This window comes from Sceloporus occidentalis, unplaced genomic scaffold, assembly GCF_023333645.1.
Source record: "Sceloporus occidentalis isolate IW3139 unplaced genomic scaffold, rSceOcc1.0.p SCAF_110, whole genome shotgun sequence".
In the NCBI taxonomy this organism is placed as follows: Eukaryota; Metazoa; Chordata; class Lepidosauria; order Squamata; family Phrynosomatidae; genus Sceloporus; species Sceloporus occidentalis.
In genome coordinates this window covers 743,374-757,352 of record NW_028317090.1, presented here as the reverse complement: position 1 = coordinate 757,352, position 13,979 = coordinate 743,374, and the positions used below count along the sequence as shown (strand labels likewise).

The 13,979-nt window shown below is 37.4% G+C and overlaps 1 protein-coding gene across 1 annotated transcript in view; it reads right to left on the bottom strand.

The window, feature by feature from the left end:
* Window positions 1–13,979, bottom strand: part of LOC149283165 (adenylate cyclase type 2) — a 354,857-nt gene that overhangs the window by 58,878 nt on the left and 282,000 nt on the right. Inside the window, exon 16 of the mRNA XM_089497880.1 lies at window positions 753–890. Within this exon, the coding sequence (XP_089354006.1) occupies window positions 753–890 (138 nt within the window). The remainder of the gene's footprint in view (window positions 1–752; window positions 891–13,979) is intronic.

Below are 13,979 nucleotides of genomic sequence, written 5' to 3'. Positions count from 1 at the left end.
CAAATACGGTATTTTACCCCACACTGATAGATTGTGAAAATACCACACAATGATGCAGTTTATTTAATTCTGCTTTTAAAATAAAAGACACGTTTTCCAGAAATTCTAGCAAGGATTAAGGAGATTTTTTTGCTCAAATCCTCTTCCTATAAATTAAGTTTAAACTGTCAAATTGTTTCTTATGCTGGGCAGGGGTAGACTGAGACCATCCAGGGCCCCTGGGCAACAAAAAGCTAAGAGTAAAAACCCTTAAGTCTGACCCAGTCTAGGTCGAAAGGGTCTTTTGTGAACAATTTTGAACGGGCACAGGGAGAAAGAAACAAGTGGTCACAGGGGCTTCCGGGGCCCCGTGCCAGTTGCGACCTCTGTAGTTACACCATTGTTTGGGCCAGTTAGAGAGAGATCCAACAGCCAGTCCAGTTTAACAAGTAATATCTGTTAAGACAAAATATAAACTTCTGATCACTGTTATCACAGACTAGTTTTCTAAGATCTGTTAGTACAGAAATATTGTTAATTGTAAGATTTAGCAAAGAGAAAGTTAAAGGTCAACAGAACGAAGAAAACACTATTTGTCTCCCATGCCTATGCATTTGTTGAAGCACGCATATTTTGCTCTGAACAAATTGAATTCAGATCCATGTCATCTAACGCAGTCATTAAATTAAATTAGCATGTGAGAGCTCAGCAATAGAATTAGAACAAACCGATATGATGTCAGTTTAACATATAATAAACTAAAAGGCTCTTACCATGTTAAACACTGCCATAGTCAAAATTATTGTGGTAGTTGTCACTGTAAGAGTAATTCTAGGCCACGGTCTGTTCAAAATTAATCCAGATGATTTTAAAATCCACAAAAATGAAGCCGATGCCTTTTTGCTGCATTGCTAAACAGGAAAAATAAATAGGTAAGACATACACAATGCTTGTATTTAATGTATCATTTATACATTAATATAATGTCTGCTCCCATCTAACATAAGGTACAAAAAATACATTCTGAAAGTACCGTAATAACATGATAAACAGTTTTCTATTATTTTTTTATGTCATGATGGAGATGACTAAGTTTAACATAAATATATACACATATTTGTACAGTAGCAGAGTGGCTATTGTAACAGCAACTTGACTGAGGCTCTAGGTATGACACAAATGATTGATTGCAGCAAAAAGAAATTACAGATCAGACCCGGCTGGAGACTAAGGAATAATGAGTTTAAAGGCTGTCTGCATTCTATTCACAGCTGGTGCTGCTCCAGAATGCTCATTACATACAGTACCCATAATAAAGTATGTCTGAATTTATGTATTAAAATGAGTTAAGTTTCAAATGAAAATGTACATGTTTGTGAAGCAATCCTGATTGATGCATAATGTATGCATAAAGTATGTTTGATTATTTTAAAGCTCTATTTAATAACACCTAATATCACAGACATGTAAAACATACATGCAAATTATGAAAATTGGCTGCTTTTTAAAACACTGTCACAGGTTGTAAATAAAAAATATAAGAAGACTTATGTGAAGTTATAGTTTTGTAATACACAGAGAATTTAATCTTGGCTATCTGTGGCATTGTTTGTATGCTTTTTCCATGCTATTTTGCCTCAGTTTGTGACTTGACAGAGGCATGTGTTTCTGTTGTGTAGGCTTGTTAAAGGGTTATATAAATACCTTTATATAGTGTAGGGCATTGTTTATAATTTGAGGAACTAGTGTTTATTTTAGAGTTGCTATTTCAGCCATATTTCCAGGACACATCTAACTTTTACATGTCAATGACCTTCACCATGGAACCATTGGTGCCCCATACAGGTCCAGCAACAGATCAGGTGCTGCAGCATGTGGCCATAAAAAAGTGCCAGGGCTACCTCATGATCATCAAACCGACCCTGCTGTAAGGTATTCCACTGCACTGAGGATGTATTAACTTGATTAAGTAATTGATGTTTGTTGCAGCTTCAATGTTTTGATTGGACACATCTCAGAACCAGTTGGTAAACGCGAGGTTAGGGCAAGGCTGTAGTTGTGACCAAAAGGCCACTGTCATTACTTTAACAGCAATTAGACAGCGCACTCTACAGAATAAGACTATATGAGAGACTATAATAATGGTAGGAAAAATAATTATACCAAAATGACTCACATCTCTTCATAGCTCATGGCATTCTAGGTAAAACAGACCTTAGAATAGCAATGATTATTAACATGTTGTCCTCTAGGTGATAGTATAAAACAGGGTTGTTACCAACCATTACATGTTAATTGTAATCTTCATAAAGATAAATCATATTTATGATTGAATGTAATATATATTTAGCAATTCATAGTACAGAAAATGCATGATAGTGAATATGTAAAGAACTGTTGGATGATCATATTAAAGAATTAGCTTTAGTGAACAAAGGTGGGTGTAAGGTTTATATGAGGGTTGTAGCACAGGCACAGTAATCCTCAAAACAGGATTCAAATAATGCAAGCTTTTTTTTGTACAGTTCATGTATCCAGCAGTTTGTGATACCACACACTGGCTTTTTTCCAATTCACAAAAATGAACAAAAACCTCCCAATTGTAGAGTTAGGTATACTTAGCAAGCATATATAGTTTGCCCTTCTAAGTCTCTGGCTACTCATTTTTACCCAGCACCAGACACCTGAATAAGGAGATTCACAGCCCAGTGTCATTCTTTTGCAATCCCACATAATCTCTCTTTGACTAACTCGTCTGAGAGCTGCAAATTAACCCCCTTGGCCACATCCTTGATTGACTAGCTTGCCCCAAGTGTACCTTGTTGCCTCACTCAGTCTGTGGCTAACATTTTTCTATGGTATATGTCACAGTAGTACCATACCTTGCTTTTTGAACAATTGTGTTATTTATGCTGGAGGTAGATGGAAGATAACATACATCAGGAATGTACACTTAATATACAATTATTTGGTTTTATATTTTCTTTTTATATTAATACATACAAAACACACACAAAATGTAAACAAAACAACAGAATTAATGATGTGTTGTCGCAAGAGAATCTCATATAAATAATAAAAAAATTTAGTAGCTGAAAATAGGGGTTGACTTAAAGGGGCTCCATGCAGGCGGAATTATAGCAGCAGGGGGTGAGATGAGGATATATACAATAATGATAAATAAATATTAAAAATGAGATTCCCATATCTTTAAGGCTTTGTCAGCTAATATATGAAACTTCCCCATAGATAAACCTTTCTCCATATGTAATTGAGGGCATTTTTTTACTTTTCCAGTATCTGGCTATAGTTTTAGCAGCAATTAAAACATGGGAAAGCCAGTATGTTTTTTATATTGTCCAATCGTCCAAGAAATATATTGCTATCCTGCCTTATAACATTTATTTCCAAGATACTATTAACCATACTCCAAAATGGATATGGACTGGTACAATTCCACCCTATGTGGACATAAGTGCCCTTTTCTAGGCCACATCTCCAGCATGTATTTGTATAGGAGGGATAAAATGTGTTTAATTTATTGGGGACTAAATACCATCTATATAGAAGCTTGTATTGGAGTTCATTAAGATTTTGACAATGGATATCTTTTTTTAAGTTAACTATTACTTTATTCCAGTCAGCTTCTATACTTAGATCTTTTATCCCATCTAAGATTTTGCCTTTGGAACTGAAGGTCTTTAATGTAACCATCATAAAATTCCAGTTGACCCTGTCAAAAGCTTTTTTAACATCAAGAAATAGGGACAACAGGGGTATTCCTTGTTTCTTAGATATATCCAATATTTGTCTTCTGATATTGTTGCTAGGGCATCTACCCAATATAAAACCAGACTGATCATTGTTGGTTAGTAAGGGAATTATAGCCTTCAACCTATTGGCAATTAGAGATGCATAGAGTTTGATGTCAACATTAAGACAAGAAATAGGTCTATAGTTACTAATTGCTGTTGGATCTTTATAGTTTTTTAGAATAGTTACAATGTTAGCCTGCAACATTTCTTCTGGAAAATCTAGATTAGGATCTATTGAATTAAATAGATCTACTAGACAGCTCTCTATTTTTAGCATCAGAATTTCATAAAATAGGTTTGTAAATCCGCCAGGGCCCGGAGCCACATTGTTTCTTAGTTTTTTGATAACTGCTCTGATTTCTTCTAGTGAAAAGGAGAATTTAACGTTTCTAATTGATAATTCGTTAGAGTTGGAAGCTTAATGTTTCCTAAACATTCAAGGCCCTGAAATCATTTAGTGGAAAAGATAAGGTATTGTGTTATTTACTCTATAATATTTATTTCAAGGATTAGTCGCGCTAAATTGTGGCTTCAGGCTTCCCATGTTGAACGACCAAGTATTATGTGTATATATTTGTTTGTTCATAAAAATGGGCTGCTCAGTCTTAAATACCCGGGCCTATTTTTTGTCCCAGTCTGGGACTGGCTAAGGGTTACTCTCTTATAATGCATACAGTGGATAAGACCCATTATCTAGTAAAATAATCTAAAAAAAAATCTCTAAATGTGTTATGCAGATATAATTATACTAGTTTGATAATTGCTCAGTCCCAAGAGAAAAAAATATATAAATAAATAACTTAACTGTGTCTCGACTCTCTCCTCTATAGTCTGTCCTAAATGCTGCTGCTAGGCTTATCTTTCTTGCACGCCGCTTCTTTTCTGCTTCCCCACTTTGTGAAATCCTCCACTGGCCTCCCTATTACCCTTAAAATTAAATTTAAAATCCTGGTACTAACATGCAGGGCCCTTCATAACACTGTTCCTCCATACATTTCTGCCCTCATAAGCAAATACTCTCCTACTCGATCCTTACGTTCTTCCCATGGGCTAAGGCTCTCCTCCTCACTCATCACCTCTTCCTTTTCCTGTCTACAATATTTCACTCGGGTTGCCCCATATCTCTGGAATCTACTTCCAACAAACCTTCAGCATTCATCCTCGCTCCAAACATTCAAGAAACATCTCAAAAACCTCCTTGCCATTGATACAACCACCACACTACCCTTTTTCTGTGCCTTATGTTTGTCACCCCATTCCCTCAAGATTGTAAGCTTGCGAGCAGGCTTGTCATACCCCTTGAACATATGTATTGTATTAAGCGCTGCGTAAATTGTTGGTGCTATATAAATAAAAGATAATAATAATTTAGTGCAGATATAATAAACTAGTTTAATAATTGCTCACTCCCAAGAAAAATAAAAATAAATACGTAAGTAAAAAATAGAGTATATGTATGTATAGCTAACCTAGAAACAAACCTTACAGTGCATATAATCAAAGTGGGTAAAACCCATTTATCTATTAGAAATCTATTTAACTCAGTGAGGATATAAAAAACTGAATTAGATAATTTATCCTGTTCCACAGTACATTTTTTAGTGATTTACCATATTAAAGGGAAAAAAATAAAAAAATAAATAAAGAAATAATAAATAAAGAAATAATTAAAAAAATTTAAAAAGTGTAGCAGTCGACGCTTTAAATGTTTTTTAACCATTCATAGGCTTCTCGGGGAGTTTTAAAGATTTTCTTCTTGACTTTTTTTATAGGTAACTAAAGTGGATGGATAGCCCCTAGTTATAATTTATCTTTCTTTCATGGCATTGTTTAGTAATTTCTGAGAAGAGTCTCCGTTTTTGACGGGTATAAAATGAAAGGTCTTGGAAAATCTGTAGTTTTGAAAATTTCCCTTCTCCAGGAAGACTGTTACGCACAGCCTTAAGCACCATCTCTTTATATTCATATGATTGAAAAAGGACGATGATATCTCTTGGAGATTCTGAAGAGATGAATTCTGGTTTTGAGATCTGGTGTATTCTGGCTAAAACTTTGCTCCTCTGGTCAAAAGTAAGGCCATGATTTTCAAAAAACTCAAATAAGAATAATTCCAGTTTCCCCTGAGGAACTTCCTCAGTGATGTTTCTAAATCGTAGATTGAGACAGCGAGAGCGGTCTTCTAAATCTGATAGTTCTTTTCCAAGACTTCTATACGGGTCTTATTTTTAGAAATCTGATTTAGAAAGAGATTGATCCAATTGTTCTTCTATATTGAACACCCTATTGCTTATAGACAGAATATAATTTCTTATGCCATTGGATGGAGATTGTATTTCCGTTTTTATTTGTACCATCAGTTGCTCTACTGAAAGAGCTTTTCAGTTGGTCCGAGGAAACTCTAGAGTAAGATTTATTGCATGAATGTTCCATTTGAGAAATGTCTACAGTTGAATACAGGGATGTATTTGTATCAGTATCTTGATTGGTTGAGATTGATGCTGAATCTTTTGCCCCCTTTTAAAGAAGAAGGTGAGAAAAACATTGAAGTGTCTTTCTTATTAGGCTCTGGGCCTTTATTCACCTTTTTTCTCTTTTGGTAAGGGGTCTGTCATGGGCTTTCCTGGACATCATATTGAGGGGAAATTCTAAACAGCTTTGTATAATATATATAATCCCATATTAAAAAATGGAGAAGATTTGTTCAGAAATGGGTGGATATAACAGGCAGTTAGAGGAGCATTCTTAGCCTTAAATATAGGTAAAGTAAATTTGGTCATAGAGGCGTAGTATGACAAAGCAGCTTTCTTAGCCTTAGGTATAAGGCCCACAAAAGCATAATATAGTGGACAGATAAGGCAGCTTTCTTGTCTTAGCCATAAATATAAGGCGCCACATGAAGAAAAAAAATAAATAACCTTTACATATCAAAGAGCGCCATGAGATCTTTTCTCCTTTAGCTTTCCACGCTTCCCTGGCAACACAGACTCTGCAAAGATATCAAAACGGCGTGTGCCAGCGCTTGGAAACGGAACACAGGACAAGGAAACATTAACAGACAGAAACACTGAAGACCGCGGCTAACGGCAGAGCTCACCACTGCAAGCAACTGCGAATCGGCAAGAAGCCCAGGAAGAAGCGGAGAAGAAAGGCACCAAGGGCCTCTCCCTCAGCAGTAGGAGCAGCTCAGATGCAGCTAACCCCTGTCTCACAGAGCGTCTCAACGTGAGTGTACGCGCTCACGTCATCACTCCACCTCCCTGAGGAGAAATTATTCCCAATTCTTTGGTTTTAGTAACTAAGAGAGGCAGGAGCACATATCTTGTGAAAATAATCAGATGAGCTTGTATGCATATTACATACACTATACACAAAAGTATTGGGACAATTGTTGGTGTAATACCAACCAGGACTTTGATGACATTGCATTCTAAATACATAGACATTAATGTCTGGTCCCCCATTTGCAGCTATAACAGCTTCCACTCTTCTCGGAAGGCTTTCCACAAGATTTTGGGGGTGTTTCTGTGGGAATTTTTGCCCATTCATCCAGTAGAGCATTTGTGAGGTCATGCACTGATGTTGGATGACAAGACCTGGCTCACAATCTCCATTCAAGTTCATCCCAAAGGTGTTCGCTGGGGTTGAGGTCAGGGCTCTGTGCAGGCCAGTCAAGTTCTTTCACACTACACTTACCCAACCATGTCTTGTATGGACCTTGCTTTGTGCACTGGGGCGCAGTCATGCTGAAATTGCAAATGTTTTAAATGCAGAGTGCATGGCTAGTTGCTTGATTTTAGAAGGGCCTTGATTTTAGAAGGCCCTTTCTATTCAAGCATGATGTCTTGTCAAAGTTAAGGCAGGTCATTGTCAAAGAAGAAGTTCACTGCTGCTAATGAGGTACAAACAGTTGTTTGAGTGCTTTTATATTTGCTAATGTTTCTTTGACATCTCTTTACTTCTGTGCTAAATTAATATAATTATATATATTTATGCAGCTAATATGTTTCATAGTAACATAGTAACATAGTTCATAAGGTTGAAAAAAGACCAAAGTCCATCAAGTTCAACCTATATACATATTGTGTCCCTACTGTGTTGATCCAGAGGAAGGCAAAAAAACCCTTATGAAGCAGATGCCAATTGCCCCATACCAGGGGGAAAATTCCTTCCCGACTCCAAATATGGCAATCAGAATAAATCCCTGGATCAACGTTCTGTCCCTATTAATCTAATATCCATAACTTGTAATATTATTGCTTTCAAGAAACACGTCCAGGCTCCTTTTGAACTCTTTTATTGAGTTTGCCATAACCACTTCCTCTGGCAGAGAGTTCCATAATCTCACCGCTCTTACTGTAAAGAACCCCCGTCTGTGCTGTGCTATATTCAATATAGTTAAGTTAAAAAAAACCCTTGCAATTATAGTTGTGTCAAATATTGAAATGAAGATTAAAATATGATTGGATAAGAAGCGACCATGACTTCAATGTGACCATGACTTCAATGTGGTAACAAATAGTTCCTTATTGAGTGTCATATAATTTAATGTAGGGTAGCAGCGTGTTTTTTATGCTACAGTCCATTTGCTGACATGAAGAAGGTTAAATTAAGATTGGTATACTTCTTTGCAGGGTGTTTATCTTAAGTTTTATATACAAAGTAGGGGAAAAGGGTCCAATTATCTATGAGACCCTTTTATATAAAACCATAAACTCCAATTAAAATTTAGATGGGTTACTGAATCGAGGGCCTTAATACTCTCCGTTCACTAAAAAGTAGAGTGGTCAGTTGGGTTATGCATTCATTTAAGCAGATTTGACTGGAGTCACATCTCCTTGCACACTAACACTAACACATATTCATTACTATACTAGCTGTTTCTGAGTATATGCAATGTTAAAATGTGTAAGTCACACTAGATGGCATATAAAACCCCATCTCACCAGGCATGGGGGGGGGGCACTGCATGGGTTTCATGCATGATTTAAGCCCCGTATCCCACAAAGCATGGGGTGGCAAGTAAGGGGGGTATAGGTGGATTCTAATACTCAGCCTCCATGTTTTAATTCAATTATGCCCTACCCTTCTGCACACAGGTTAAATGAAAGGGGAGGTATTACCCATTTAAAATAAATGGTGTTTTTTGTAATTATTCCAACTCACATTTACAACTAGCAAGTAACTAATTGGCAAATATGTTGGTAGGTTCTTTGCTTTTTTTTACTCAGTGCTCTGTAGTCAACTTAATGCAATCAAGTGTTATTTGCTGTTGAAAACTTGCAAGAATAGACCTTCTTGATGATCATTAAATAATTGAAAACACTTTGACATATATCAATTATAAGTAAGTGAATAATATATGCCTTAAAATGGAAGGAGGGGTAACTGAACTATTACAATGATTGTGGATATGACAAAGAGAAACTTTATTTATACCTATATGACAAGAAAACAACAATGCTACTGCTCCCAACCCTTCAGGACCATAATGATATTGAATGCTATCATGATTTGCAGTGTCCTTCCTTCACATGGAATGCTATGCAAGTTTATCTCATTTAGCCTTTTATCTATATGCTCAGCAGACTGGCTACTTCTGGCTCCCCAAGGCAAGGAGGGACCAAAATTCATAGGTCCCTTCTCACAGAGCGCAAAGTGAACAGTGAACAATTTTTAAATGAACAGTGCTGCTCTCACTAGAGTTTTCCTCAGAAGAACAGCCAAGGGATCAGCTAATAGAGCTCTGGCACTGCATTCAATCAATTACAGGACTCATCTGTGGATATAATCAATCAGAGATCAGTGGGGTTCTAGCAGCTCTACTTTTCATATTTAGTCATTTTTAAAAAGTTCTAAAAATTAAGTAGCTCATTTTTATTTTTTCATAAAAAAAACTCCCTTTAAATAAATATATTCTTATTTTCTAGAATAAAAAAAGCAATTTATGAAAAAAAGAAATGTGAAAAATATACAAGCGTGCTTCCTGGAAATATGTTATTATTTTTGTTCTTAATGATGGAAACTTAATTTGTTCACAGGATGTAATGTTCACTAAAATATCCAATTACATTTATGTTTGCTATACAAATTGCCAAGTAATTGAACTGTTTATGGTTCTTTAAAACATAATTAGCGTCTGCAAGCTTTTTTCACAAGTGTTTTGAGACAACAATTAAGGCTTTAGACTTTAATTAATGTCCTATTAAAGTATATAGATTGTTTTACAGTAATTTGTGAGTTACCTGTTGTCCTCTTAAATAACAAGGCAACCTTGTCTGACCCTTTGTCTAAATTGTTTTCTATGCAAACACCATGTACTCTACCTACTGTCTTAATATAGCAGTACATTATTACTCAGATATATAATATGTACTCGTCTGTCAGTGTTCAGTAAATATGAAGAGGTTAAATGTAATCATTATGGATAATAGCACTTCTGGAAAAAGCTTAATGGTGTTCCTGTTAACTTACCATACTACACAAACTACAGGAAATGTTTAGCTATAACATGCATTCATAATAACTGACATCCGTGGCTAATGTTGAAGCTGAAGATTTTCAAAAGGAATCACTTGACAATATTGAAATACTTGGCAACTGCCAGCTAATTTTTAGGCATTGATTTTATTTCACTTACTAAATGGTGAGTTGCGATTTGCAGTGTGATTAAGAATTTTAATTCCCTACACAGTGCATCTTGCTTCTTGTATGTGTAATCCAGCAGACCTAATGTACCCACGCCTCATCATTTAGTACATAATACCCATAAATTTAGCATTGTCTGGCCCCACTAGCTAGTCCCTGGAATATATATATATTAGAAATGATTCCACCCTTTTATCTCTATTGAGATCCACACTTCTGTTGGTAGGGATAAGTCCTATCAAGCAAAGGTAAGGAAATGAAATCAATACATACATCTGGTCAATGGTTTTTATACATAAAAAATCAATTACATTGGATATCAAAAGCACTTTGCTTACCATTGGTTCCACTGTTCTATATTGTTATATATATATTATAAGTATTGTTCAGAAAAGTGCTTCTGATATCCAATGTAATTTATTTTTTATGCATAATGTGTTTTAAGTACACAATTAAAATACATCACTCTGAACCAAATGAACTGTTATGATTGTAAAATGAGGATATTCACAAATATTTATGAGAATCATTGCAAGGTAATTAAATTGAACCCGTAATAATGCATCTGATCAAAACTCTTTCTCACAATGTATTTTCAGTGAGTGCTTTTCAATCATTGAAACTTACGGGGCAGTAGTTTTCATTTAATATTGTATTCATGTATGCTTGAATGTGTGAATTAATTTACATGGAAAGCCACGTGTTTTAAGCATCAATTTCATCTAATTGTCTTTCTTACAAAGATTTAGTCATCCAGAAAAAGAAATTTTACTATTTTGCATTTAGTGAAAAATTAATTTGTTTTCCCTTCCTTCGATATCCTGCATCCATGTATGGAGGCTAGTTATGTTTATCTGTTTGACTATAAAAGTTTTATAATTACAGTGCATAAAACCTGACAACAAACTAAGTACATATTGAGTACTTGCAGGTGAACAAACATACATATTCGTGGAAACTTTATTTTTAAGGAAATGTGATAATCTTGTGAGTTCATATGAATTTCCAATTACAAGGAAGGCCTCCAATGTAAGAAATCAAAACAAATGGCAAATCTTAGAACATTTTGTTAAGATTCGTTCGTTTGCCAAATTTTGGCACCATTGCAACACTTTTTGGTGCTCTTTGATGAGGTTTGACGAATTGGAAGGGACTGAGAAGTAGCTAAAATGGGGGAGTGTTATGGCTGTGCTTGATGGGTTCAACAACCTGTGGAAGATTTTTCCTTACTTTTTTACAGTCTGGCCAATCAACATTTACAAGGGGAACAATCAAGCATAGACATATAAGCGTGCTGATGCCATTTTAACCGGCCTGTAACTACTATGGCCATAGCAGTCTCCCGCCGCCGCACTAGAGCCTCGAGTCACCGTACCATCCCTTTCGTGCACTACACGCATGCACGCGCCACTCCAAAAATGGCCGCCGGAACCTGAAGACTCATGCCACATCAAAGATGGCCGACCAGCAACTGACTGCACATGTGCAACCCACTATTTATAGGAACAGTACTTGTTTTTCCCTGCAAGTAGCTGGAGGCGGGGTTATCTGCCTGGGCTATTTAAGGGCGCTTTATCTGTCCATGGATTGCCTGTCGAAGAGATTCTTATCTCCTGCTCTGGTCTCTTTATGCGGTTCTGTGTTGTTCTGATTCTGACTTTGGCTTCGTCTCCCGTTGATCCTGATTTCTCCAATCCTAGACCCCGGCTTTGCTTCACGATTGTCCTGCTTGCTCGAGTCCTGACTTCGGCTTCGTCTCCCGTTGATCTTGATTTCTCCAATCCTTGACCTCGGCTTTGTTTGTGACTACTCACCTGTGTGCTCGCCTGCTTCGGCTCATGTCCAGGTTCCGCATTGCGGATCTCCTACTACCCTGCCCGGTCCGTTATAAGTAGCAGCCACAGAATGATGGGAGTTGGAAGTGTGAGACTGTAAGTGACAATACCAGTGCTGAAGCTGAGACTCATCTGCAGAAGGGTTTTTCATTTTTTTGTGTGTAATGATTGATTTAATTATTTTTGGGCTGCTTTTTAATGTGAAATTTATTTAGAGCCAATTCTTTAAATATGTTCCCATTTTCCTATGAAAGTGTGCCCTTGAAATACACTTACAGTATCTCACAAAAGTGAGTACACCCCTCACATTTTTGTAAATATTTTCATGTGACAACACAATGTATAGTAGTGAGCGTATAGCCTGTATAACAGTGTAAATTTGCTGTTCCCTTAAAAATAACTCAACACAAAGTCATCAATGTCTAAACCTTGGCAACAAAAGTGAGTACACTCCTAAGTGGAAATGTCTAAATTGGGCCCAATTAGCCATTTTCCCTCCCCCGAGTCATGTGACTCGTTAGTGTTACAAGGTCACAGGTGTGAATGGGGAGCAGGTGTGTTAAATTTGGTGTTATTGCGCTCACACTCTCTCATACTGGTAATTGGATGTTCAACATGGCACCTCATGGCAAAGAACTCTCTGATGAAAAAATAATTGTTGCTCTACATAAAGATGGCCTAGGCTATAAGAAGATTGCCAAGACCCTGAAACTGAGCTGCAGCACGGTAGGCAAGACCATACAGCGGTTTTACAGGACAGGTTCTACTCAGAACAGGCCTCGCTATGGTTGACCAAAGAAGTTGAGTGCACGTGCTCAGAGTCATATCCAGAGGTTGTCTTTGGGAAATAGACGCATGAGTGCTGCCAGCATTGCTGCAGAGGTTGAAGGGGTGGGGGTTCAGCCTGTCAGAGCTCAGACCATACGCCGCACACTGCATCAAATTGGTCTGCATGGCTGTCGTCCCAGAAGAAAGCCTCTTCTAAAGATTATGCACAAGAACGCCTGCAAACAGTTCGCTGAAGACATGGAGACTAAGGACACGGATTACTGGAACCATGTCCTGTGGTCCGATGAGACCAATATAAACTTATTTGGTTCAGATGGTGTCAAGTGTGTGTGGAGGCAACCAGGTGAGGAGTAGACTTGGGCACCAGGGGGCTCTTCGTGTTCATCTTCGTGCTCGTCTTCGGGGGGGAAAAAATCTTCGTATTCCGCGAATATTCGCCTGTTCCTGTCTTCTCTTCGGGCGAATATTCGTGGACATTTTTCGTGTTCTGTTTTTCTTCGTTTTCACGGTTAAGGGGTTAATACGGGGTTAAAGCAGCTCTGGCGCCAGGAGTTAAAATGTACGTATGAGCAACTCTATTGGTCGTAAGCAGGGGGCTCGTCTGCCATTGGTTGGCGACCAATAGGGTCGCTCGTACAGACTGTTAAACTCCTGGTGCCGTAACTTACCCAGCACATCCCACTGGTCTCCCTCCCTGTTCAATTAGTTAAATGTCCGTACGAGCGACCAATAAAGTCGCTCGTACGGACATTTAACTAATTGAACAGGGAGGGAGACCAGTGGGATGTGCCGGGTAAGTTGCAGCATTGGGGTTTTTAAAGTCCGTACGAGCGACCAACAGAGTCGCTCGTGCAGACTTTTAAAACCCCAATGCTGCAACTTACCCGGCACATCCCACTGATCTCCCTCCCTGTTC